The sequence below is a fragment of the Doryrhamphus excisus genome, linkage group LG11 (genome assembly GCF_037039965.1).
Source record: "Doryrhamphus excisus strain RoL-2023G ecotype Guam linkage group LG11, RoL_Dexc_Guam_v1.1, whole genome shotgun sequence".
Classification (NCBI taxonomy): Eukaryota; Metazoa; Chordata; class Actinopteri; order Syngnathiformes; family Syngnathidae; genus Doryrhamphus; species Doryrhamphus excisus.
The window spans coordinates 781427-808413 of record NC_136367.1 but is presented as its reverse complement, the minus strand read 5'-3'; the positions used below and the strand labels follow the sequence as shown (position 1 = coordinate 808413).

General features: G+C 50.3%; 3 protein-coding genes across 25 annotated transcripts in view; 1 reads left to right on the top strand and 2 right to left on the bottom strand.

The window, feature by feature from the left end:
* Positions 1–322: 322 nt before the first annotated feature.
* rfx6 (regulatory factor X, 6) lies at positions 323–7949 on the bottom strand. Its single transcript, XM_058089893.2, has 20 exons — positions 7387–7949; positions 7045–7201; positions 6595–6718; positions 6366–6427; positions 6199–6276; positions 6083–6110; positions 5543–5650; positions 5400–5477; positions 5212–5325; positions 5081–5130; positions 4805–4964; positions 4587–4731; positions 4171–4280; positions 3972–4089; positions 3377–3499; positions 2734–2940; positions 2030–2321; positions 918–1264; positions 652–846; positions 323–564 (listed from the first exon to the last, which is right to left on the bottom strand). Exons 1-20 carry the CDS (start codon positions 7823–7825, stop codon positions 404–406), a joined length of 3096 nt encoding a protein of 1031 aa, XP_057945876.2. The 5' UTR covers positions 7826–7949; the 3' UTR covers positions 323–403.
* A 924-nt stretch (positions 7950–8873) lies between these two features.
* Positions 8874–14591, top strand: tdrd15 (tudor domain containing 15). The gene is made up of 4 exons (XM_058064236.2): positions 8874–8937; positions 9785–14251; positions 14330–14469; positions 14578–14591. Exons 1-4 carry the CDS (start codon positions 8906–8908, stop codon positions 14589–14591), a joined length of 4653 nt encoding a protein of 1550 aa, XP_057920219.2. The 5' UTR covers positions 8874–8905.
* Positions 14592–15595: 1004 nt separating this feature from the next.
* The window catches only part of afdna (afadin, adherens junction formation factor a), a 47239-nt gene continuing 35847 nt past the window's right edge, over positions 15596–26987 (bottom strand). For 9 of the 23 annotated variants that reach the window (XM_058064087.2, XM_058064117.2, XM_058064109.2 and 6 more), the window contains 16 exons: positions 25551–25616; positions 25411–25484; positions 24486–24604; positions 23475–23675; positions 23319–23410; positions 23003–23197; positions 22659–22806; positions 22195–22594; positions 21861–22117; positions 21545–21765; positions 20817–20996; positions 19852–19890; positions 19072–19206; positions 17861–18392; positions 16578–16662; positions 15596–16508 (listed from right to left, as the gene is read on the bottom strand). In XM_058064087.2, coding sequence (XP_057920070.2) covers positions 16352–16508; positions 16578–16662; positions 17861–18392; positions 19072–19206; positions 19852–19890; positions 20817–20996; positions 21545–21765; positions 21861–22117; positions 22195–22594; positions 22659–22806; positions 23003–23197; positions 23319–23410; positions 23475–23675; positions 24486–24604; positions 25411–25484; positions 25551–25616 — 2901 coding nt within the window. In that variant the 3' untranslated portion in view covers positions 15596–16351. The remainder of the gene's footprint in view (positions 16509–16577; positions 16663–17860; positions 18393–19071; positions 19207–19851; positions 19891–20816; positions 20997–21544; positions 21766–21860; positions 22118–22194; positions 22595–22658; positions 22807–23002; positions 23198–23318; positions 23411–23474; positions 23676–24485; positions 24605–25410; positions 25485–25550; positions 25617–26987) is intronic. The other 14 variants (XM_078794816.1, XM_078794817.1, XM_058064134.2 and 11 more) reach the window with 7 other exon arrangements.

Genomic DNA, 26987 nt, shown 5'->3' with positions numbered 1-26987 from the left:
AGAGCTTTGCGCTGTTCAGGATCGTGTCTGAACCAAGTAACACCTTTAAAGGTGTGCCAAAGGGTTCCATCCTGGGCCCAAGCTTGTCTGTATCGGTGCCTCCCGGATACACCTTTAAGCTCTTCTAGGGAAAACACATCAAAACGCCCCCCCGGCTCAGGCTTTCTCGCATTGTTGACCTTTATTGTGAAAAGTGCAGCTTCGCTCTGGGAGCAAACACAAAGGTGGTCTTTTCCAAACACTTCCTATTTGCAGCTGATAAGGACTGCAGCTGCATGCAGGAGTCAAACATGGCGGAGAAGACCCCGCTCCGTCCATCCAACCTGGTCTTTAAGTCCACTTCCTGCTACGTCAACACGGTGTTGGCCTACCTCGTCGGTGCCATCCTGTCCCCAGTTGGTCCTCACGGAACCCCTCCGGTGCCCATGAAGACGGTGTTGATGGGGGGCAGAGAGGACACCAGGTCCTGCACGTCGGCGTGGGATGTCGGCGTGCGCTGCTGGGAGAGCAGTGCATCCTGGGTGGCGAATGGAGAGGAGATGGCGTACATGCAGGGGGCGGATCCTGGCAAGCAGGATAACGACACGTTAGGAAGGGTAAATTCTGATGTGCGTGTGGGCGGGGTCACAGCATGGTTTCGACTCGGTGTACCTGTGCTTTCCACCTCGCTGAAGAACGCCCCCGCCCTCCTTCCTGGCTCGTCCAGGATGTTGAGGGGGTCGTGAATGTCGGAGTAGGTTCCAGGGAAGGCGGAGCGCAGGCTGCCCACGCTGCTGATGACCGACACGTGCTGGTCCACCAGCGGCGTCATGCGCTGGCTGTCCAGGTAGCTGTTGCTATAGTAACCTGAGGCGGGAGGACAGTCATCAGAGTCATATTTCTGGACAGATGAATTTGCCCGTTCGGGGGGGTCTCACCGCTTTGCCCCACCAACGAATATGCTTGGCACTCGCCGCCCGAGTGGTTCAGTCCAAAGCCAAAGCCCTCAACGGGGTCCAGGATCTGAGCTGCCGTCTGAGCCTCCAGACCCTGATCACCAGGGGGGATAGCATCCGAGCCCGGGCTGTAGCTGGAAGCGGGCCGCAGCGAGGAGGCATAAGGAGTCAGGGAGCAGGCGGCGTTGCTGCTGGAGGAGGAGAAAGGATGGCTGTCGGCGTAGAAGATGTCTTTGGGGGATACGTGGTGCTGGTCGTCGAAGGAGGGGTAGCGAGAGGGGAGGTGGTAGGCCAACGATGTGGTCTGACACAGAGTCCCGGTCTGAGGCCTGAACGTGGAACACAAAAGAAATGAAACTGCGATGGATGTCAGTAATGTAACGCTTGCTTGTCAGCACTAGGGGGGGCATAGATCTCCCAGGATGCATTACTCCTTACAATCCCTCCTTTATCACAGTTGGTAAGTCAATTTCCATGAAGAAGGATTCTTTATTTATAAATTACATATTTTCATAGTGAGGCCATAGAAATCATGTTTGTGATTTACCATTATTAGAGCTCTCTAGACATGTGATAACACCCCTATAGTCACCTCACTCATGTTACCCAATATAGTAATCAGAGAAAATAAGCCATGTAAGACCTGAATAAGCGGTGCTCATGTGTGTTGCAATCCATGTTTTCTGGACGCGTGGACAGGAAGTGATGTCAAAGATTCTAAATTGCGTTTTAGCTGGAGTGTGGCCACAACAGTACCCCCATGTTATTATTATGATTATGATAATTATTATTTTGAGAGAATTCAAAGCTGCGATCAAGTCTGGTGTGTGTTGCTAGTGACCCCTAGTGGCCAATGTGGACTACACTTCATCCACGTCCTTTCATCCCATAAACTGCATTTGCGTTTTTCTCATTTTTCATCTGCATTTCCATGCTTGAAAATGCTTCAAGAATATGTCAAAGTTCACTGAGACAAGTATTAAGGTTTAAGAATGGCCCAACCAGAACCCAGACCTAAATCTCATTGACCATAAGGAGCAGCACACCGCATGTTATGCTCATCATATTGTTGCTATATGGATATGAAAAGTGACCTGAGTCCCGGCTGGTAATTGGATGCGGTTCCGGTTGCAGGGAAGTACGTAGAGCAGGGGTACAGGGGTTCCGGGAAGGCGGTGCAGGTGCTGGGCTGGGTCATGGAGGTCAGGGTGGAGGGGTAACAGGAGGAGGATGATGAAGAGCAGGAGGAGTTCAAGGCGGAAGACGTGAGGCCTCTTCCCGCCATGGGTCCCTGGTTGATGACGGAGCCCCGGTGCACCAAGGCTGCCGGAGAGATGGGGGGCGTCATGACGGAGGTGGAAACCTGGGAGAAGTCCATAGGACCACCTGGGAAAGACAGAATCACCCAGGACTCACACCTTTACTTAGACCAGGGGCGTCGAAGGTGGGGGGAGAATTGAAGGGTGGAGGCTTGATATATTTTGTACATTACAGACGCTAAAAGCAATCTATTATAGGTCAATATATGCCATCATAGGTCAATTTATAGGCCAATATATGCTATTATAGATCAACATATAGGTCAATATATGCCATTATAGGTCAATTTATAGGCCAATATATGCTATTATTGGCCAATATATGCTATTATAGGTCAACTTATAGGCCAATATATGCTATTATAGATCAACATATAGGTCAATATATGCTATTATAGGTCAATATATAATAATAAAAAATGGCCCTCGGGCCACACTTGGACACCTCTGATTGAGACATTTTATTGATCTCTTTTTACCTGAACCAGGAAAGACAACTGAATCTGATGTCGAGTAGAGGGCGGAGCTGGTCTCCACTCCTTGCTGCTGATTGGCGGATACAGACATGTAGGCGGGCTGTGCCGGGGACTCGCTCTTCACCGAGTGGTCGACGGCGGCGCTGGCCTTGTTGCGATTGGCTAGAAAGCAGGAACTGGGAGACGCCAGGAAGGCGGCTTTGCTGGCACCTGGAAAAGCAGACACAGTCGGAGTCATCTTCACGCCCAAGTTTTGGTATCATTCGGTTTTCGCTGAGAATTTTTCGGCCAAATTTTGCCTGGGTTTCCATGCACCGCGTGCACAGTACTGTAGCACTAATCCAGTAATCCAGTTCCCAAACAAAGAACCCTACATGTTGCCAAGTCACTTTAATTGACTGTTAAATAACCTGCCATGGGGCCAAATACAACAAATACAAGAAACTGTTGAATTCAAGAGCAAAACTATGTCCATATTTCTTTGTGTCTGGAACCGATTAATTTACCTGATAAATTAATCCTGCCCATGGGAAATATTGCTTCGGTTTTCTTACTATTCAGTTCTCACGGGACCTTTAGGAAGAAATTCCTAACCGAGGTTCCCCTATAAATCCAAGTGTGGAGATGTTTTTGCGGTCAGTCGTACCTGCTTTCTTCATGTGTTTGTCCAGAAGGTTCTGCAGGTCTTGTTCCTTGTCGTTGTTAAACTGAGTTTCCAGAGCCAACAGGATGTACTCGTCCAGGAGCATCCGGATCAGATGGAAGGAACCTGAAGACGGCCCAGGTAGACGTAGTTATATTTATATAAGTACACAATAAAAATCGGATGTCTTTAGTCGGGTCTGTCAGGATTAACAGGAAGTACGTGACAGGTTCTACGGCGCATGAACACAGGACCTTCAGGACCTTGCTGTTCCTGGGTTTGTCCAGCAGGGCGACAGATGCCGTGCTGGAGCGGCGTCGGAGCTCAGCGGGAGGAAGCGGCCAAATGGTCAGTGTTTATTCACACGGCGTGTTTGAACAGCGAGCGCACGACGCTGAGATAAGACTGTTTAATCAAGCCCAGCCAGGCCATTACTATTTATGATGCTATTGTCCAAATGCGGCGTGTGTGTTTGTGTACGGAAGAGCGACCTTCCAAATGATGAATCCTAATACTAATAGCGCTATAATCGCCATGTTGGCTTTCATTAGTGCGGGTGACTGTGTGCTGTTAAAACGGATGCTGCTTCTTTTCTGACCAAAGCTGGAGGCGTTGTTGAGCGTGAGGTTGTGCATGACTCTGGCGCCGAAGAAGCTCCACCTGAGCAGGAACTCCTGAGCTCGCTTCTTCACCGAGCGGCCCGTCTGCTTGCCCGGCTGCTCGCCCGCAAAGAAAAGAAAAAAAAAACCAAGTGAGTGGACTTGCTGGTGTTTGCTGTGTGATTTTGAGGTAAACACCTTGATGACTTTGTGCTCCACCACGGAGTCCAGCCACTCGATGAAGGATTCCACCGTAGCATTCTTCCTCAGCAGCTCCTTCAGCTCCTGGAATACAGCAATGGCGTCGTCTGCGGGAAAACAATGGCTTTGTCATGCACTGCAAGGAATGACTCCTTTTTTGGAACAGTCCCCTAACGTGATCAAACTATTTGAAGAAACTAATCCTAGTGAAGACCCTGGCAGAGGTAACATTGAACACTGTACTTCCTGTACAATGAATCCACTTGGTGGAGGTAATACTGAGGACCTGGAGGTAATGGAGGTAAAGGTGGGGACTCCATCTAAAAATAACGTAATACTGTATTACGGACTGTGGGAGGAAGGTCATTAGTGAAGACTCCTTGGCAGAGGTAATCAATGACAGGGCGACTCACACTCAGAGTAGGCGTCGTGCTCGTGGTCGATGGCAGCCGTGATGCTGAGCAGGGACTGCAGGCTGATGCTGTGGAGGTCCACGTTGTCGATGTCCAGCACCATGTTGGTCACCACGTTCTGGTCAAAGAGGGCTGGGCGAGCGATCTGCAGCCACGCCGCCATCAAGAAAAATTGACATGGTTTGCGGGACGTTAACATGTCCGAGTCTGTGCGTCACCTGCGCCAGGTGCAAGAAGGAGGTCTGTCTCTTCAGGGAGGAGACGAAGCGGCGTGCGATGGGGAGCTTCTTGGCTGCAAGGCCTTCAGGAAGGTTCTCCAAGGAGGAGGTCAGCCAGTGCTCCCAGTGCTTGGCAAAGTTGCGGATATCCGCTAAGAGACTAACACAGACATGAACATCACATCTTCTGGAGATGGATCTCAGCAAGTTAGGTTCTGGATGAAGTTTTAGGTTGTAAAAAGCGTCAAATATTGCACATGAAATATGAAAGCAAACCTTTCCGGCATCTCTTGCATTGTGGCAGGAATGAGAATATCAGTCAAAACCTGGAAGGATCCAAATGTTAGTTGCAATGTTCACTCACAAAGTTAGCATGCATGCTTCTCGTGTTGTCTGGAGCAGCTGACCTTGTAGAGAATGGAGTCGCACACACACAAGATGTCCACGACCAGCGTGTTCTCCAACAGGGGCAGCAGGTGGTCGGGCATGCCCTGCCAGAAGTGCAGCAGGAAGTTCTGGATCTGCAAAAAAATATCAAAGCGGACAAGTTAGCCCGGTGGTCCCCACAAGGCGAGAGGCAGCGTGGGAAGCTCACCTCGTCAAAGCTGACGTTGATGGCGTTGTCCAGGATGCACTGACAGTGAGTTTTATACATCATGATCAGCGTGTCCACCTGCACACACATCAGGACTTCATGGCTTCCTAATCATTGGCACATCCAGTGTTTTGCTCCACAACCTTCTCCCTGGAGATGTTTCCCTGCAGAAGGAGATGCTGAGCGCTGGGGAATTCTGGCAGCAACGTTCCTGTTTTAGAGCTCAGAGAATATTTCCTGGTGAACCCCCCCTGTGCAGAACATAGACAAGAAAAACTCTTGTTTTTTTTTTTCATTAATTATGATACTAGTCGTTCATTTTCTATCGCTTATCCTCACAACAACCATTCACACTCACATTCATACCTATGGACAATTAACCCACACATGCACGGGTAGAACATGCAAACTCCACACAGAGATGGCCGAGGGTGGAATCGAACTCGGGTCTCCCAGCTGTGTGGCCTGCGCGCTACCGCTCAACTTCTTATATTATTATTATTAATATCACAAGATTACGGCTCATTCAAAATGTATTTTTTATAGATTATATACCATCATCAAAATTTTAATTTTAACAAAACTAACCCTTTTAATTCATAAATCCTGTACATAAAAAAACACCCCAAATATGTTGCAATGATTTGATCAAACTTGACTTATACATTGCATGAAGATGTTACCTCATTCTTTAGCTTGCTCCCAGAAAATCTGTAGAAGAAGAAGTAAAAAAAAAAGGTAATAGAGAATATACTTATAAAATACTTGGACATTCCCAATGAGAACAAAAGTGGAGTACCTGGTCAAACCTTTACCAGAATACACAGAGTGGTAGTAGGCGCTGCTCTCTTTGATGCCGATGCCATAGTAATGATACCTGCCATATAACAATATATATACAGTATCACCATGTAATACCACGTGCAGCAAATACACACCTTGAAATACAATAGTGTTTCAACTCACTTGGAATGTCCCCTGGTTCCAAGTCTTCTTGTGGTGAGGAGAGGAAACTTCTGTCGAATGGTCTGGAAGGATAACACAACAAGTAGTGTGGAGTATGGAGTATGGAGTATGACATCCCAAAAAGATCTAATGTCACCGTAATTGATGTTTTGAACAGGCAGTCAATCGAAAATGAAGATTCAGGACAGCATATGGAGGATATCCTGGAATGTTTGGTCTCGCAACCTACTTTTCCAAAAGTGGCGGCGCAGGCGGGCTCCAGTTTGACCTTCCTGCAGAAGTCCAGGTAGTGAGCGTAGAGGATGCAGCGAGGAAGACACACTCCCTCACACACAATGTAGTTCTCCTCCAGCCTGGTGACAAACAACAACAACCACAGCAATAGTAACCATGGCCAGCAGCGGGCGGGGCATTTGATTCTGAAGGCCCTGAGCAGATTACGCTGATATGGCAACACATAGAAGCTGAAATCTGATTGGACAAAAAAAGTACACTACTGGAAGCACTGCAGTCAAGACTGTTGGGAATACATTTATATCATTTAATGAAATACAATGACAATAAAGGACTATTTGATTCTAAATAGCAGAATTTCAGTTTGAAATCTCGGTCAGTGGCTCTGGTAATAAATGTTAGGCCAGCAGAGAAGAATTATTAATAATAATTATTTGCCACTCACCACTGAAGTGTGAGTTGTGTCTGTTTCTTCTTGTCTTTGCTCATCTTACTGATGCTCTTCCTGGAGCAAGGCAGGCTGGCCTTGGCACTCGGGTCCAGGTCTTGGTCCTGATCCCGGTCTTCCTCGGAGGATACCAGCTCATTGCTGTCGTCGGCCTCTGGACACACACACACACACACACACACACACATAGACGATTATATTTTATCCCATAAAAATAGAATTCATTGTCGAGATTCAGCAATGGGATGCGTTGCCATGGTGAGCTAAACCCGCATAAATCTGACCTGTCAATCAATCTAAAGGAGGACGACTAGTAGATAATAAAAATGGTGCCTATACCTGACTTGATGCAAGAGTCATCCTCTTGGTGAAAGCGTCCATCGGACTGATTGTCCTCCAACGTTTTAGTGAAACAGTGACCAGGAAAGAGTCCATCGGTAGCGGAAGCCTCCCTGCTGCGTTTCATGGGCATGGTCACACTCTGCATGGACGAGAGCTGCCGCGGGAGAAGCAAATAAGAGTCTGCTCTTTCATCGGTGCCGCTTGACCCCCACAACTCAAGAAGAAAGCAGGCCCGGCATCTTTTTTGGTCAGCTTTATCTGGAGCGTTGCAACCCGGAGGCAGGTGGAAGACGGCCTCGGTGCTGAGCTGTGATAAAGCAGGAAGGATAGTAAACGGCAGGGAGGGAGGGCAGGCCGGCCTGATGAAGCCGTCGATGCTGGCTTCATATTTACAGAAGAGCTTCTTAATCATTAACAGGGAGAAAGCCTCATCCATCTGTCCAGCCAGTCAGCTGGCTCTTTGCACTTATGTGCACAATGGAAATGTATGTTTTACACAAGCTAAACTACAGATATTCTCATTTCATGTGGATGTCATTGCCTCTTTGTGACTTTGACACTTCTTCTTGCTTGCAATTTCAATGAATGGATAATAATAAATTATGTTTAAGACGTCATTTCATGGCAATAATGAAAATACTGTACACATGAGAAAAACGATGTTGACTGATGTGTCATCAATAAAGCAGTCATGTTTTGTGTTGATTAAGCTGTACAGTATTTTTTAATATATAGCTGGAACATAATTTTCATGATCAAACTTGCCTGTTTGACTTTGTTTAATTTAATGTTATCTTTGTGTGTCTTTAAAAAAATACATCTTCTCTTCCGGTCAAAAACACCGCGCTTTGCCAATGACTTCTTGTTTACAAACCCTATCTTAACACAATCAATAAGATTACGTCTGATTGGCCAAACGTCACCATACAAACCTCGTCAGCCAATCAGAGGGCAGCTCACATGAAAACCGGCAGTGGAACCGCTAATTGTTTTTCACGTCTTGTGGCGCCGAAGTAACGAATAAAGTGGTGTTTTTTCGGCGAAAGACATTATAAGACAAAGCAGCGTTTGGTGAAGGTGGGAGTATATTTATAAAGTTCGTCTGAATTTGCTAGGTGACTATCTCATTTTGTTGTGGCTCTATATATATATATATGCTAGTTGCTAATTTAATGAAACGCCACAGGAAAGTCCAGCATTACATTTGGTAAATGTTGTCAGCCATTCTTGCTGTTGTTCCACGTCAATACAGTAACTATTCCAGTTCAGTTTTTTTTAATGGAATAACATGTATGTTTATTGTGTAAAGTTGGATACAGTACTGTAGTTTACTGGCTGAAGAAGAACAGACGGCTATGGGAAGTTGACTGGCACCATATGTACTCTAGTGGGTGTTACTTTGCTTAAACATTTTTTTAATTTTAATGTTGACATTGACACTGATGCAAAGCTGTTATTTTTCATTTAACATGTGTTTCAGGTTGTGTGGGGTGTGAACATCCCTAATGTGGCAGCCATGCAGTCAGTGTTGAACTCTGAACTTCACAAGTAAGTCAGTCTGATAAAAATGTGTACATTTTTCAAGCAAGCTTTTAAAAAATTGTAAAATGATAATATTTTGTAATTTCTTGTAAAAGGGATAAACTAGCAAACAATAGTCTAGTCACGAGACTACCTGTTTGGTGTATGCTGTTTGAAAATGTCAAATTTGTCTGTAAATTAATGGCAGACGTGTCAACATTTTGTGCATTTTGAGCCTTAAATACGCTTGTATGCTTGACTGCTGTCCAGGTATGCATTTTGTCGGCTCGCTCCGATATCGGCCAATCCCGACCAGTGGCCGATCGACCGGAGCACCCCTAATGTTAACCAATATACTCGATACAATCAGAGAAAATACACTATTTAAGATGTAAATAAGACGTGTGTGTTTCAATAAAGGCCTTCCGGATGTGTGGAGAGGAAGTGACGTCAGGGATTCAGAGTTGGGTTTTAGCTGGAGTATGACCACAACAGTAGCTTGTGTTATCAGATCAGCATCGGATGATTTCCGTAAAAAAAAGCATAAGCCTAAAAATGCCTTTCACACCCGATCACAAAAAAAAACGATCGTCAAACGGTGGCAAGTCTCCTGTGTCACGTAGCGTTGCCAACACCCGTATTGAGCACCCGTAAGGACGCACTTTGTCCCGTATTTCCGCGACTCAATGGCTTCAGTTTGACAGCTTGACACAGGCTACACCAATCCTTGTCAGCGTGTTTGATCTCTTCCTTATCTAACCCATTACTAGTATGTATGTACTACAGATCTATAGATATGGATACATATACAAGTCAGTCATGGTTAAAAGCATAATCTGTAAAATAAAGAAAAAATATTCACATCTATCTACAGGTGTCAGGATTCAAGTCAATGTAGAGTAGATCTTAAGTTGTCTCACTTGGACTGGAACCCTGAAGCGACCCTGATCTACTTCCAAGGACAGTACCTGACCATCTATGAGCTCGACTATCACATCTTGCAGCAGGAGATGGAGAACACACCAAAGATCAATGCTGAGGTGGACATTGGAAAGTTTTGCCTGGTAGAAGACCCCAACGCAGCCCGCTGGTACAGAGGAAGGGTTGAGGGCTGTAGAGATGGCGTGTTTGACGTGTTCCTCATAGATCAAGGCAATGTCATGAGTGTGGACGCGGCTCACATGTCCGCCTGCTCAGATGATTTCCTCACGTTGCCTCCGAAGATAGTTTGTGGCTTTCTAGCAAACGTGTTGGCGCTCCACAGTTACTCTGACCGTGGCGTGGTGAAGTACCTCTCGAGCCTGATTGGGAGAAACATCACAGGTTACGTTCAAGCTCTTTTGCCTCACCAGGTCCTCCTGCTGGAAGTCCCGGACGTCAACAACGAGCTTGTTAAGCACGGCTTTGGAAAGCACATGGACAGAGACACCTTCCTTCTTTTGGTGGAGCTTCTCATTGAGGCGCCACTGAAACAAAACATTGACACGTTGAGCAGACAGGAACTTTGCTACAAATCCTCGGCACTGCAGGTCTACGAGCAAATGTTGTCCTTTTGCGGGCCCAGGATGGCTTGTGGTAGTCGGGCTGAAGTTAGAGTAACGGCTGCTGTCAGCTCCGGACTTTTTTACTGCCAGGTTGCCAGCATGGGAACTTATGTTTGTGATGTGTCAAAGAGGTTGGCCGCAGTGTGCGAGAGTGGAAACAGAGGAGACCATCAGAAGAATCAAGAAAACCTGGGTCTTCTGTGCTCAGTGAAGAGCAAAAATGGAAAGTGGTACAGAGGCTTTGTGCAGTTACTGGCGGTCAGCTCACGAGCGCGAGTGTTCTTCATCGACTACGGATTCTCTGAGAGTGTTCAACTTCACAATGTCCACAAGTTGCCGCCTGATTTCTACTCCATCCCGATCATGGCCTTCCCGTGCTCGCTTTCTGCTGTGGCGGCGACGAAGGAGGAGGTCAAAGGTAAGCAGTTAGGATTCCTCAAGGAAGGCTTGTTGGGGAAGCTGTTAGAAGTGAAGATTGACAGTTTTGACGAAGAGCACCATCTCTACTTCATCACAGTGGTTGGTTCTGCACAAATTGTAACAAACGATCCCAGCCAACGACTCCCCCCAATAAAAGCCGAGTCATGCTTAGCTGCCCAAGAGGTGGGCCCCCAGGCCTTCCCCTGTTTTTACAAGACCGTCATAGGCCGTGAGCTGGTTAAAACTCTGAGAGAGGAGGAGTTGCAGCTGGATTCTACGTTTGAGGGCTACCTGGAGCTGGCCCTAAGTCCAAGTAACTTCTGGATTCGAACACAGAAACGGAATAATGAGTTTCAGGAAATGATGAAGAAAATATTGGAACACTTCCGTCACGTGGCACTGGATGAGGACATTCTGTTGAACCCCGAACCAGGCACGCTGTGCTGTGCATTGTATGAAGCGGACATGCATTTCTACCGCGCCGTGGTCACTGACAGACTCCAACATGGAGCCCAAGTTCTCTTCATCGACTTTGGCAACACGGAGAAAGTCCCTTACAGATTGATCAAGAAGATTCCACAGACATTTGCCAGCATATCGGCATTTGCTCTCTGTTGTACTCTTGTCAACGTTATACCCTTGGATGATGTTTGGACCTGCTCCAACTCTGACTTCTTCAGGGAGGCCATCTCCAACAAAGCCCTGCTCATCCGCCTTGTCCACATAACGCAACACAAATGCGTGGTGGAGCTCCACGAGATGGGAGGTGGAAACAGTCGGAGTATTAGCGAGCTCCTCGTTTCTGCCAAACAAGCTGAACGCTGGAGCAACATTCCTGTAGAACCTGTGGTGGAAATCAACAACCAAGCTCAGCAGAACATCTCCAATGAGCCACCGGAGCAAAGTCTGGCGACAGAAGACAATTTTCAAGAGTCCTTTATCTACTCATCGTTTGGTTTAACCTCCAACAGCGAGGTACATGTCCACGTTACTCATGTTAGCAGTAAGTGGGACATCTACTGTCAGCTTGAACGCAACACGGAAGTCCTCAATGACCTTGAGGTGAAGATCTCAGAGCAACGCGAGAAAGTGAAGCATGTCGGTATGGAAGATGTTGCAAAGAAAGTGTGCCTGGCCAAGTACTTGGATGGAAAGTGGTACAGAGGTTTGGTCCACTCTTCTCTCTCTCCTCTGCATCTCAGCGTCTTCTTTGTCGATTATGGAAACTCGTGTATTTCCGAGAAAAGCCACGTGGTGTCCATTCCCACAGACTGTGAGCATTTGTTGTCCACCCCCGTTCAAGCTTTGAGGTTCAACCTTATCGGCGTGCCCAGGAAGGCGTTCTTCATGGAAGTGAAGAAATGGCTGGATGGGGCGGTCCTCAACAAGAAGCTAAGAGCCGTCATAGTGAGGTCATGTGATGATGCCTCATTTGACGTGGAGCTCTTTGACGGAGATCTAAACATCAATGGCAAGGTGACGGAGCTCATTAACAGCCTTTCATCCGACCCAAAGTCAGTCTTGACTTTTAGCCAAACTTACGCCAACAAAGACCACAAAGAAAGAAGATCCACGTTGGTCAAGTGGAAGAACTTTCCCAAAAAGAAGGCTTACTCTTACTGGATGTTTAACAAGCAGCGAGGTTTTAATTCCAAGATGGCATCCCAGCGAAGGAAGGACCACGTTGACGTGACCGCAAAGAAGCACAAGACAAAACATCAAACTGCAAAGACAACCGCTACTAGAAGCACTTATCCAGCAAAGCCTCAAAAACACCCTGAAGCCCCTCAGCGACAAAACCAAACTCCAAGGTGGGATGACGAAACAGAAGCACTTGGGGCGGACGTACGCCCTCAACTGTCATGTCTGCCAAAGAGAAAGGAGCTAGCAGGTTCCAGCATGACATGTTTCGCTACACACGTCAACTCGGTCAAGGACTTCTTCCTTCAGCTCTCAGACGATGAAGCTGCCATCTTGAAATTGGTGGAAGAAATGAACTCCAACCTTCTTCCCTTGAGGGCGGCACTTTCTGTGAGTATCGCCGACCTCGTTCTGGCTCGGTATGACGAGGACGGATCCGTGTACCGCGCAGTGGTAACGGCTCGTGAGGGCAACTCCCGTTTCAAAGTGGACTTCCTGGACTATGGGAACTCTGGAGTTGTTGAGAAGGAGAAGATCTTCAGGTTTCCTCGGGAGTTTCTGTCTCAGCCGCCGTTCAGCATTCGGTGTTCCCTGAGGGACTCCGGCCTTTACCACAGCGATGCTTCTTTCACCGATGCCGTCATGGAGATACCGCTCAGGGTTCATTTTGTCCAAAAACATGAACGTCACTGGGAAGTTGACGTGGAGGTTCTCAACCAAGCAGAATCCTGGAAGAAAGTGGATGCTCATACAGCACGTTCCTCTTACCATGAAGCCAAAGTCAAGTGTGACATCACAGAGACAAGTTCACCTCAGACTCTGGCCTTTGCTCCGGTCTCCCTGGACAAAGAATACTCGGGCTTTGCCGCCGCAGTGACCACGCCCTCAGACTTTTGTGTTGTCCTCAAGGACTCTCTCCCGCTGATGAACCAAGTGACCTTCATGTTGGAGGAGCTCTCAGAGGAGCCGCCACTTCTTCCCAAACGTTCCCTCATGCCTGGCAACAGCTGCTTGTTTCGGTTTGACCTCAACACCGAGTGGTGCCTCGCAGAAATTGTCCAGGTGGACCCCTCTGTGGTCCTGAACCTCGTAGACTACGGCCTCCGTGTTTATGTGCCCTATGAAGACCGCATCAGCTTGAGGAGGCTTCCAGATGCTCTAATGAACCTCCGAAAGAGGGTGTACCCCTGCTGCCTGCGGGGGGTGACACCGGCTGGAGGGGACTGCCAGTGGAGCCAGGAGGGATCGGTCTACTTCCAGGAGTGTTTGGACCAGAACTTTTATGTTGTCTTTCGAGAAGGACTGTCAAACTGGGCGGTGGATATTCTGGTAGATGGCGTCCATGTTGCCAAACGGCTGGTGGACGCTGGACTGGCAAAGGGCACGGACGCCGGACTGGCCAAGGACACGGACGCCGGACTGGCCAAGGGCACGGACGCCGGACTGGCCAAGGACACGGACGCCGGACTGGCCAAGGGCACGGACGCCGGACTGGCCAAGGACACGGACGCCGGACTGGCCAAGGACACGGACGCCGGACTGGCCAAGGGCACGGACGCCGGACTGGCCAAGGGCACGGACGCCGGACTGGCCAAGGGCACGGACGCCGGACTGGCCAAGGGCACGGACGCCGGACTGGCCAAGGGCACGGACGCCGGACTGGCCAAGGACACGGACGCCGGACTGGCCAAGGACACGGATGCCGGACTGGCCAAGGACACGGATGCCGGCTGCAGGTATTATCACCCTCAGATGATCCACATTTTGAAACTAATATTCATACACAAAACGTGACTGAAGTGTGATGCATTCAGGTTCCCTGGGCCAATTTCTAGTCCACCCCAGAGCCCCAGCATGCAGGAAGAAGACAGCCTAGAGGTTTCTGAGCAGGACTCTGCAGCAGGTTCTGATGGGGCCAAGACGCCACCGAGTGAGGAGGTGTCCAGCAGCCAATGTAAGAAAGTACTTTCAATGGTTTCTATCCACTCGGCCAAGGTGAGCCTTTGTCCTTTTAGTCCTCCGAGGTCCACACGATATGCTCACTAATCATTTGTCTCCTCAGGTGTTCTCATGTGACACCGGTCATGTGACCATCCAGCCATTTTCTACACCGCTTATCCTCCTCAACAGGGTTGCGGAGATGCTGGAGCCTATCCCAGTTGACTTGGGGCGAGAGGCGGGGTCCACCCTGGACTGGTCACCAGCCGATCACAGGGTACGCATGTGGACTGGGTCTCATACCGGCATCATAAAAAATGACATTTGGCTTTTAGAGCCACGTTTTAGCGATGGACATTCAGTACTTTCAGTCGTTTTTCCAAGATGTTACGGAATATTTAAATCATATTTAAATCAGGAAACAGCAGAAAAAACTAAACAAAGATGAAGGATGTTTTTTTTTTTCCACATGACGTTGACTTTTGTTTGGTGTTAATTTGGCATGTAAAAACGCGTCAAAGGTGTGTGCTGAAACATCAGCATTCATAATAAAGATAATGATCAGTAAACCTTTAAATATCAATGTTTAATGTGTAAAATGTGTTTAGAAGTGGAATTAATCTTATGACAACACTTACAATGGCCGCTCTCCTCAGGTAAAAAAAACGCTGACGCAAACCAACATCTTGAGTCTTTGTAGCAAAATTGAGAGCTAGAATATGACTTTATAATATAGCTCTAATATAGCTTGGTTAATATCCAAGTCTGTGATGTGAATGGAATATTGTTGGCAAACCCAATCTATGCAGCGTTTGTCTATGAGGAAAATAAAGCTACAGTACGTGCAAGCCGGCTAATACTAGCTAACCAAATAAAAGCATCATACCCGCTTAACTTAGTCGAATAAGACGTATGTCATCCAAGAGCGGAACGTCTGTGCAGCACGGGTGTACCTAATGCAGTGGCCCTGCCGGGGAAAGGATGACACCGGGAAGGCCACCTGTTGAGAAATCAGCATTTATTAATAACGATTTACAAAAAGGCTGAACATGAAACCTTTGGAAGGATTCAGTAAATCTGGGGAGGAAGTGACGTGAGTGGAGCGTCCCGGGTGGAAGTCATGGCAAGTCACGGCACGCAAATGATGTTCAAAAGCATCACTTTTATTTCAAACCTTTCAAAAGTGCCTTTTTCCTACATCAGCCGTTACCGTGGAAACCCCTCCAAATGGAAAAATGAGAGCAGTTTGGCCAAACATTTCATACTAGAAAACACTTCTTTCAACACAAACAATAAATATGTTGTATTTTTTAATTATTGTGAAAGTCTAACATCCGATCGGTCAAATTAACGTCACACAAATCGGCAAAAAAAAAAAAGACTATTTATTGAAAAAGAAGTTAGCTGAGGTTGGAGGAAACATTTAAATGTCACATTAGTGTTGTTGTCGTCCCGGTGAGACCAGCCAAATATTTACAGTCAGCTTGTGCACTTTCACATCAAACTCGTCCTAAAACATGAAAAACAAAAACAAAAAAAAACCAAAAGCCCGCCATGCTGGAATGAAGTAACAGTGTTTGCTTAAAATCAAATCAAATCAAATAAAAGTTGGTCTGTTGCCGGGCAGAGGAGCATAAAAGCTAACCACTTAAAATCTCTGTAAGCTATTAAAAAATAATGATCATTAAAATGAGCAAATTAAAAGAAGCCTTCCCTCCCCCAGCACCGTTTGATAAGAAGAATAGATCTCCAACTTGTGGTGCAATTACAGCTTTTGTACAGCGCTGGTCCACGCGTCAGCTGGGAGGGGCCAGGAGGGGGCGGGGCCAAGGTCCAGTTATTGAAATAAAATGTGGGTGGGGCGGGGCGCGGGGGCGGGGCGCGGGGGCGGAGCTGGCTCACTGCTTGGTGTTGAGCTCGTTCTCCAGCTCCATCAGCTTGCGAGACGCTTTGACCTTGTTGGACACCTCCTTCCCCTGGGAGAAGAGACGCTGGCGCTCCTTGAAGGTCAGACTCTCGGGGGGGGCGCCACTGGGGATGTTCTCCTGCTCCTGACTGAGGGCACATCATCATCATCATCATCATCACTTCCACCCAGGTGGGCGGGCGGGCGGGCTGGCTCACCTCTTGGTCCATTTGTCTCTCGGGTCCTTGTAGAACTCTCCGGATCCTACAACTCCTGACGAGTTTCCAGTGTACGAGTTAAATCCTGTTTGGGGGGGGGGAACACACACGGGTCAGAATGGGGGCGCAGGTGAGGCCGCGCCCACCCAGAGAAGCTGCCGGCTGACGCTTCGCTTCTTCAAGATTCTTTTCTGGGAAGCAGCCGGAAGCTTCTCTGGTGGGCGTGGCCTGCCAAGACCTTCGGATCCGACACACAGCAGCCCGAGCAGAAGGAAGGAAAGTCTTCTAGTGGACTTCTAGAGCAGCGTTAGGCAGAACCACCTGAGAGTGTTAAGAGGGAAAGCATCCACACTTTCTTCTGGAACAACAAGATGCCAACCACACGTCATTCCAAAGAGCCTCACGGTGAGGAACCTCAATTCTTACAAAGAATTTCATCGACAAACAAGTCGCAATTTTTGGACGTGATGGGAGACACACACACACACACACACACACACACACACACACACTTCCAGTTTGGTGAAGGTGAAGAAGAAGAAGAAGAAGAAGCAAACGACATCCAGCCTGCGGTGGTCAGCACGATGCCAACATGCACGCTTTGGCGGGAATGGGAGGGGTGGATGGAAGGGGGCGGGGCTAATTATGGTGCAGGTTAAGAAGTGCCGGGGGGGTTAGTGGTTGGGGGGGGGCCTGACCTGACTTGTAGAGCTACAAAGTAAAGTCCGCTTGCGTGTTGAAGAAGTGGGAGGAGCTATTCTATCTGGAGGACGTATTTCTACGTCACGCGTGCCTATTCAAATGTCCTGCCTAGCACTGGGGGGGGCTGCTATGATGGCGAATGAGCACCAGGGGGCGACAAAGAAGTGTCATGGCCGCCGATGAGGTGGAGGTGAAAGGAGCAAACACGCTAAGCAGACAGGAAGAGGCGGTCCCAAAGCAGGCAGCAGCGGCGAGTGACAACACCAACAGTACTGTGATTGATTGATTGATTGATTGATTGACTATGAGTGGTCTCATCTTTGGGGTGGGGGGGAGGGGGTGAGGAGGAAACAATTTACAGAACCAAGACAAATAAAACCCTGTGATTGGATGGTGGAGGGGGCGGGGCTCTGGCGCCTAAGTGGCGACGAGGACGCACACACACGACGAAAAAGAAGAAGAAAAGGTTCTACGATCTAGAAGGACACACGAGCGACGGAGAGGTTTGGGGGGGGGGGCGGGGGGCCGCAGAGGGCGCCGAGGCGAGCCTGACTCCTCCCCCCTCTCGCTCTCTCTGCTACCTTTCAAGCCTCCTGGGGGGCCGCTGCCGGGTTTGGCGGGGAGGGGGGGCCCTGTACTGTTGGAGTTGTTGGTGGGCGGCCGGAAGGAGCTAGACAGGAAGATGCCGTCCGACAGAGGGCGGGGTTTTCGTGCAGTGGGCGGCGGCTGAGGCTTGCTGTGACAGGGCGCGGCGCCGGCCGGGAGGTCGCCGTACGACTTCCGGGTCGCCGACAGCTTGGCCTGACCTGACTGGCTGCCGCCGCTTCCTGCTTCCTCCTCGTCTTCCTCGTCGCCCGCGTAGGCCACGAACGTGGCGGTGTAGAGCGTGTCGGGGGAGGCCACCTGCGTTTTGAGGTAGGAGGTGTTTCTCTGCGGGGGCGGCGGGGGGGTGTTAGTAGGGTTGTGGGGGGCGGGGGGCTGGTAGTCCCTCGGCAGCGGGGGCCGATACAGACCGGCCGGCTCGTCCGGCGTCAGCAGCTTTCTCTCCGCCTCCTCGTGCTGTCGGCGCCGCTCGGCCTCCAGGCGAGTGTAGTACTCCTCCTCCTGTCTCCTCTGGGGGGGGGACAAGCCGTTAGTGCGTCTCGCTCTCATTGGCGCTCACCTCAATTACCTGGGACTCCTGCCTTTACGTCCACCACTGCCCCCCTGCTGTGTGTGTGTGTGTGCGTGTGTGTGTGCATGTGTACACGTGTGTGTGACGCTCTTGGACGGCGGGCCCACGTGAGAAGAGATTTCGATTTGTGGCGCCAGGAAATGGACCAGCTGCTCCGGGTGGGGCGTGTCCGCCCATCACGTCACATTCATGGTCTTTGTTCGCTCTGGATCACACGTGGACTCGCCTCTGCCGTGGCCGGGGGGAAGGGGGGGTGGAGGGGTGGTCCATTTATAAAAATCATTTTTAAAAACGTCCAAGCTGAAGAATCTGGGAGGGACTTTTAGTGGCAATGTCAACATGGATGATGGGGGTGGTGGTGGGTGGTGGGGGGTATGGTATATGTGTGTGTGTGTGGGGGGAGGGCGGGTGGACTGGTGGTGATAATCATGAACCCCAAAACTGAAACATTGACTTGACAACAAACATGCTGGAGGTGAGCGCAACAACACGAGGGGGGGTCGGGGGGGCTGGAAGGATGACAGCACGCCATTCATAATTCTAGGAATGAATACAAATACACGCCCACCAAAATATTCATCATAAAATACTTCAAAAATAATAAGGCAAAGTTTTCACCTTCTCCGCAGCCTCCCGCTTGGCTCGCTCCTCCTCCCTCCACCTCCTCTCCTCCTCCTGCTTGACTCGCTCCTCCGCCTCCCGTTTGCGGATCTCCTCCAGCTGCTGCTTGCGCCGCCGCTCCTCGTCCTGCAACTGAAGGCACGCAGCGACCATGCATGGGCGGGACAAAGAAAAGAGGGGCGGGGGGTGGAGAGAGACGTGAGCGGGGCGGCGGTCACGGTGTCGGAGGTCACGGTGTCGGAGGTCGTGTGTACACACGGCAGAACAAACAAACGCCACGTGGCACATGAAGACGCGGTGTTCGATGTCAGGTGGATGTGTCCTCAGCGTGCACTGCAGATACACATGCACAACACGCACACGCACACGCATGCACCATAGAGACACACACCCATGGGGGGGGGGGGCGGACCATCATGATGACGAGCAACCGCCATGCATGGAACACGACCGGTGCGCCCGTGCAAAGCAGCCATGCAGGCGCCGCTTTGGCATGCACTCAGAAGCTGACTGCAGCAGCTGAGGAACGTCCCCACGTTGGAGCGGACAAGGAAGGGGGGGGGACGGCGTGTCCGGCACAAAGACAACGGCGGCCCGTTCCGTCACCACACGCAGCCCACACCATGGCCCCGCCCACAATGAGAGACAGCCGCCCTGATGGGTGGGCGGAGTCAAATCAGAAACACGGGCGGGTGGACGCCCCAGACGGGAAAGAGTAAGTGAGGTGGGGGTTAGGGGTGGGGGTGGGGTGGGAGGTCATTAACCGGAAGAACATACCAAGTCTAGAACAGAGATAGCTGGGACAGCAGTCTGCTGCTGCAGAAGAACAAGAGAGGACAGCGTGTGAGAGGGGTGGCAGAAAAAGAAGGGGGGGGGGGGGGGGCAGCGGGGCAAGTGCAGGAAAAGGTGGATGTGAATCAGCAAGAGCAGTAGAAGGGAGGGGGGGGGGGGACATACAGAAAAGTGAAAACATTGGCTGCACTCAGAGGTCACTTCCTGTCATGATCCCCCCCCCCCTGTGGGGCCCACGGCAGAGAGCGCTGGTGCCGACTCGGCATGTTTCCTCAAGTGGCGGCCCGGTGCCTGGTCTAAGTACAAGGCCTTCATCGGGACGGCACCCTTTGAGGAAATCCATAAATAAATCATCAACTCGGCAGAAGGCTTTGACACGTTTCTCTCCTACTACGTGTTCTTATCCAACACGCCGTACGTTTTCACGGTTTCCTACATAAAAAGTATTTCAATGGAGGTAAACATAAAAAATATGGTTTTAATATTTGTTGGGGAAAAGTCATAATATTATTGGAATAAACCTGGAATAAACCAGATGAACATTTATAAAAAAACAGCAAAAAAGAAGAAAATCTTTTGGAATCTTTTTGGAAATCTTTAAAGCTTCTTAGCATATCTTAGCATAGCTTAGCATATCTACAATATGTCAACTGAAGCGGTCGGCCGCGTGTGTCAACAGACGGGTTGTCGCCATAAGCGGGTTCCGCTGTGCAAGTGAAAAGTACATTTGAAGAAAAAGTTGAGTCGGGAATGAGACGCCTGATGGGCCCCTCCCATTCGGGCCTCCAGCCAATCGTATCGAAGCAGCTGAGCAAGGCAAAGCGATGACAGAAGCATGTTGCAGATGCACATTCATCGTGGCTTGTGTGTCCTCCTCATCATCAGATCAACAACAGGTTGGTTAAAGAGTTCCACATTCCCGCATAAGCCCCTCCCCCCTTCCCACTCACCCTGGCTCTCTTCTCGGCCTCGAGCCTCTGCATGATCATCATGGTGTCCACATCCTCGTCGTCCTCCTCCTCCTCGTCCTCGTCGCTCTGCTTGGACTCCTGCAGCCGCTTCTGGAACTGCCACTCCAGCATCAGCTTCCTCAGGCGGTCGCTCTCCTCCGCCGTGCGCTCCGGCTTGGCCTGGAAGACCAGACGCCACTCCCGCGTCATTTCACCTCATTACGGTCTCACATCACATGCGACATCATCGCCATGACGACAATGACGTCATCACAATCCGCGTTTGGCACAGATTTAGGTTTACATGTAGCTGGTGGTGTTGGGAGATGTTTGATGGCGGTTGTACAGGAAGTACACTTCACATGATGGGACGTCCGCGAGCGAGTCGAGCACTTTGAACGGCTCTTTTGCAGGGAAGCCAATTTCTGGTGGCAAACGATAACGGCTCCTTCGTACAGTACATCTTTTATGTGGAAAAACTTCTCATTGTTTTCGCAAAAGAGCCGTTCAACAGACTTGACTCAATCTCGAGCCGTTCATGACACTAATAAATTTGTAACGTTTGGAATAGTCATGAATTTTCCCGTTATTTTGGACCCCGGACCCATACTGAATTCGTTGCGATCCAGTTCCACCCCGACAGTAGCGACATGCGATGCTGCAGACCCCAACTTGCTGTGCACCCCCAACTGAAGACGACAGGAAGGAAGTGGTGTTCGGTAGCTGACCTGGAGCTCCTGGATCTCCTTGTCCAGGAGGTCGACGATGTGAAGCTGCTGCTGCTTCTCGGCCTTCTCGCGGGCGTCCCTCTTCCAGGGGTCCGGGGAGAGGCTGTCGCTGGTCAGCTCCTCCTTGCTGATGGTGATGTACTGGAGGTCCCGCCTCTCGATGGTGCGAGGCTGCTGCTGCGGTAGCAGCTCTCTGATCACCGTGTCCATGCCCGCGGGCGCTGCGTACGCAAGCGGAGGGGGGCGCCATCTTGGATTAGCGTTCCTGCACGTGTGCTAAACGAGCCGAGAGGAAGAAGAATGAAGAAAGAGCTACCTGGAGGGTTGGAGGCGCTGGCAGCAGGAGGGACCGCCGAGCGAGGAAGGCTGGCCAGCTTCTCTGGTCTGGAGGGGGGAGGCTGGGGCTGCGAGGGGGGGTAGGCCTGAGGGGGCCCCATGGAGGCCAGGGGGGGCTGATGGTGATGATGATGAGGAGGAGGCATGGTTCCTCCGTTGTTGTGAGGCTGGACAGGCATGACGGGGTTAGCTCGGATCTGACCCAACTTCCGCTCTTGCTCCCTCCTCTTCCTCTCCCTGGTGGGAATCATCATCATCCTCATCATCATCATGATCATCATCATCATCCAACGCAAACAAGACATGTCCAGTACCTTTCCTCCTCCAGACGAGCTTTCTCCTTCTCATACCAGCGTTGTTGTTCCTCGCGCTTCTTGCGGTCGGCGGCTTGTTGGGCCGACACGGAGGAGACGGCGGAGGGAGGCGGCGGCAGGGGCAGGTCGGGCTGGGAGTCGTAGGGTTCGTACGCGTCGGGGTAAGGCGCTGGTGGCGGCGGAGGGGGCGGCGGCAGGTCGGAGCGGGATGGCGGCTGGACCGAGTGTGGTGGCACGGCGTGAGGGGCGTTGGGCGTCTTCCATCGACCGGGCCCGGTCTTCTGGTTCTTGCCGGAGGACGTGGAGGAGGCCGAGAAGTTAAGGTGCTCCTGGCTGGATGTGGACGACTCCAAAGAGGAGGAAACCTGCTGCTGCGGCCCCCAGTGGTCTGGTCCAACACCTGAGGTCCCACAACACGTGATCAGAGGCCCCGTGGAGAGGTCTGCTTGACCCGACGTTCTTACCTGGTGGTCCCCTTGGGTAGTCCAGGTCTCGGTGCTGGTAGTCCAGGTCTCGGTGCTGGTAGTCCTGCTGGTAGTGTTGCTGCATTCGCTCATCTGGCCTCAGGAGCCCAGGTGGGGGGTACATGTCCTCCTGGGAGTGGTTGACCCGCTGGAAGAAGATTCAACATGAAAGAAAGCATACATCACATACATTAACAATTACACACTGTACATACACAGAAGGTACTACATACTGTACACATATACTGTACACACATAGATACATAGAGTACATGGATACAGGCGCCAACAGCGATGCATCCATGGTGTGATGCTGCATAAAAGGAGTGAGGCCAATCAGTCACCTGCATGCTGTTGTGGATGTTGTCCACCGTGGGGAGCCGTTCTCGGTCCTCCATGCCCTGCCAGTGCGGCGAGGTGCCCGGCCCGGGACCGACCACACGGTCTTGGCTCTTGGATGCCGGGATGGTGAAGTACTCCCTGGCATACGTCTGAGTGGGGATGGGGTAAGCTTCTGGACGTGGAGGTGAAGGCTCCTCCTGAACGAAAACAAATATTCACTCGCTTTCCTACTTCTCATGAGCTGAAGGGCACTGCCGACGGGACGGCAGGAATTCCTCATGAGAACGCCGTTGGCTGCGACTTCAAGGAGGCACTTACGTCAGCGCACAGGTTGCCGGTGGAGACGGAGGTGATCTTGGTGCCAGGACCGCCGGGGTAGACGGCTTTGCCTGCAGGACTCTGGCCCTGATCTGAGGAGAGCCAGATCAGGAGAGTGTCTACTGTGAAAGCACGTCTTGGGAAACAAACACTTACTGGCCACGTTGGGACTGGAGCGGTGGTCTGCCCGGTTCTTGAGAAGCCGCTCTTCTCCGCTCATCTTCTTTGGTTCTGGATAAGAGTCCCAGCCGGGCTGCGGACTCTCCGGAGAGCCGTTCTGCACAGAGCTGTTGTACAACTCAAAGCCTTCGCTCTTTGGTCGCATCTTGCCGTTCTTCTCGCGACCTCGATCTGATGCTGGACGTTGAGAGAAAGAGGACGAGAGGATTCCATCACTGACAAGACTCCATCGTGACGCTATGTCACTGGTGTTGAAATTGAAGAACAGGGATGCCATTTTACAAGAACGATGAAGATAGCAGGTTCTAACGTTCAATAAAGTCGGTATGAGGATGAGGATTGTCATTTGTCCGTTTGGGCGCCCCTGTGCTATACAGAAACCATCCACACAAGGATCTAGACTGGACCCTAGTTCTTCATCAACTTGTGCTTGCATGTATTTGATGTGGATGAATTAACAATGGCGCGTCTCATGTCCTGCATCAGTGGACCCTGATGGACTCTCTCTAGGCTCTACTGGTCACATGGTCTTGACTGGTGTCTAAAAAGTGCTTTGATTGGATGTTTTCCAAAAAGGAAAGGTCCTGTGTTGCTCCCCCGCTAGCTGCTGTCCTTTGACGGCTACAAGTGGAGGCAAGCTGCGGCTCGCACGTCGAACCACAGGCCAGCCTGGGCAGCGACGGAGCGTCACATTCCAGCTGGAGCCAGCCAAGCGGCTGCCATGAACGTGCACGGCGTTCCAGAGGAGACTACAAAGCCCCAGTGTCTGCCGGCTCTTCCCTCGGCATCGTTACGACTTCAACCTGGAGCACAATTCAGTGCCGCTCAACGGGAGCCCAACGTTCTCTCAACTGTGAGGAGTTTCAGCTTTTGAAAACGCGCAGCGGGACGATTGTTATCACCTCATAACAATAAGAACACTGAATGCCAAGCGCTTCCCGGTTGAACATAAAGCGCTGATGAGATAAACGCAAACAGGAGGCTCACCTCGAGGCATCATGGGGCTGGGCTGGTTGAGGAGCGTGGCCAGCCCGTGGTAAATGGCGCCCTGCTTGGCCACCTCCAGAGTCACCACCGATCCTGTCCTGGTCATCAGCTCGGCTGCCCTGGAGGGAACAGCAACCAAATCCCAGAAATGAACCGTCCGCAGGGGAAATACTTCCCCACACAAGATTATTCCAGGTCTGCGCTAACGTTGCCAGTCGACAGTCGGAAGCGCCAGTGGCCCGCCTGACTGTTTGAGGAGCCCTGCCGTAATGAGACTTGATTGGCAGAACCGAAGGCTTTTATCACAGGATCGAATGGCTTGACATTGAGAACGATAATCTCTATTAAAAACATGAGCTACTGGAGCAGCCCAATCCCACGGCAAGAGGAAACAAGTCTGAACTCCAGACGTCAGTCAGACTGCTAACACTGGGGAACGCACACAAGACCAGTATGTCCTAACTGGTTTATTTACTCTTTTCATATGGGCGATGTAGTAGGCGTGTCTAGTGACTATGGGGGTGTTTCATGTCTGGAGGGATCTAATGATGCTAAAAACCATATTTGGATGATTGTGACAGGTTTTCTAAGCTCCAGCTATGAAAACATTCCGTTTCTAAATAAGAAGTCCTACTTCGCGGAAATTCACTCAACATGGTGAGGTCTGGAAGCAATTGAAAAGCCACACTGAAAAAGACTTTCCCACGCCTGAGGTTTGCAGGCTGTGGTGGTGATGTCACGTCACCATGACATTTGACTTCTCCGCACACAGCTTCATTTATTTTCCTTTGTCTGGTCCTGTGCCCGCAGCGCAGCCGAGTGAGGATTGAAGGAGACTTTTCCCTCCTGGGCGTGACGCACGGCAGCAGACGGGTGGACGAGCGCTCGTGACGTGAATGCTGAGGGACCGGCGTTCAGTTTTTACCTTTCCTGCGACAGCCCCACCAGGCTGCGACCGTCCACGCTCAGCAGCTGGTCGCCCGCTGCCAGACGTCCGTCCTGTGAGGAAGACAGCGGGTGAGTGGCTGGTCTCCTTCGTGGGTCTACCTCCAACGTGATACCAACCATATCGGCGGCGCCCCCTTTGACCACAGACTTGATGTAGATGCCCAGTTTCTCCTGGCCGGCGCCCTGCAGGACGACACACACAGTCCACGTCACACAGCGCCACCTTCTGATTCCCTCCAGGCTAAATTCCACAAGTACCTCCTGGATGTTTGGTAGCAAACAGAGCAGTGGCGGTTTCAAAACGCCGCTTTCCTGAGCTGCGGGTGTCTTACGTGAGATAAGTTCAGCCGCTAAACGTTGTGACGCCACTTAGCGGCTTTGCCGTTTCGCAACAGATCCAAACTGAAGGAACACAATATCCAGTTTTTGGTGCAACGGGTCCGTGATATCATCACACCATCTTCAACGTCTTGACATGTTTATCTCAGCGTGCGATAAGAGAAGCAGAACATTCTGGAATGAAAGGACTTGGCACACGCCACGCAGTCGAAACGACCCAATTCAACACGCAGAGGGAATTACCCCCAAAATACTCATTGCTGCCATTCCTCAAAGATGCCGACATGGCGGTCAGTGTGGCAGGCTAGCGTGCAGGTCGTATGCAGGCCAGATGCATTCCCTCGACGCAGCACGCAGAGTTACGGAGGTCAGCAAAAGCCCAAACGTGCATCAAAGTCTGGTTACCTTCATGTGCTTCTTCAGTCCATTCCAAAAGCTAATTGAAAACGCCCTAACTCAGCTAATATTTAAACTCTATGCTAATAAAATGACACTTATTCCCAAACATCTTTTATCTGATGAAAGATGAGAGTCTAATCTTTCACCATGTTTATATAGATCCAGGACAAAATATTGAAAAACACTTCCACACTGCACTTCACCCTCTTTTTCAAATATTCCTTTTGTTTATCAAATGAAGACATTTACAAAGCAAAAGCTGCACCTTGTTCAACATCAAACTAGTTTCCTCGATCCGCATGTATTGTTGACATCATTTGTTGTATTGTTAAGGCGATGAATGACTTCCTGTCGCCGGACCTTTCAAGTAGGTGGAAAAAGAGGAAAGGAGTTCAAACAATGACTTTCATGTCGCCTGCTGAATCTGAAAAGGGTGGAGTGGCTCGCATTCATTAAAAGTTATTTCTTGCTGCATATTAAATGTCACACATATTCGCCTGACTTGTCTGAATGAACAATGCCAGCAGACATTCATCAGCTGCTAACTAGCCGACCCCCCCCCCCCCATGTTCCGGCTCTCTGCCTCCAAGTGTGTGTGTGTGTGTGTGTTGCATGCACGTAATAAGGAGGCTGGCATGAATTTCCTCCGTGCGACATTAAGCCGGGGACATAAATCGCTGTGGTGGTTTCATGTCTTTTTTATGTTACGTTGGACATTTAAGAGTCAGACACTAAAACCAGAGGAATTCCGCCAACCCCCAAAATATGCCAGCAGTCTTGAGGAGAGAAATAAGAGAAATAAGATTATTAAATGGC

Excerpts from the sequence above, each read along its gene's own strand:
- tdrd15 (XM_058064236.2), top strand. The coding sequence starts at position 8,906 with ATGCAGTCAGTGTTGAACTCTGAACTTCACAA. Across the intron at positions 8,938-9,784 it reads TTGAACTCTGAACTTCACAA|GTGTCAGGATTCAAGTCAAT; the intron begins GTAAGTCAGTCT and ends ATCTATCTACAG. Across the intron at positions 14,252-14,329 it reads GACACGGATGCCGGCTGCAG|GTTCCCTGGGCCAATTTCTA; the intron begins GTATTATCACCC and ends TGATGCATTCAG.
- rfx6 (XM_058089893.2), bottom strand. The coding sequence starts at position 7,825 with ATGGATGAGGCTTTCTCCCTGTTAATGATTAAGAAGCTCTTCTGTAAA. Across the intron at positions 6,428-6,594 it reads GCGCCGCCACTTTTGGAAAA|ACCATTCGACAGAAGTTTCC; the intron begins GTAGGTTGCGAG and ends TTATCCTTCCAG. Across the intron at positions 5,651-6,082 it reads GGAGCAAGCTAAAGAATGAG|GGGGGGTTCACCAGGAAATA; the intron begins GTAACATCTTCA and ends TGTTCTGCACAG.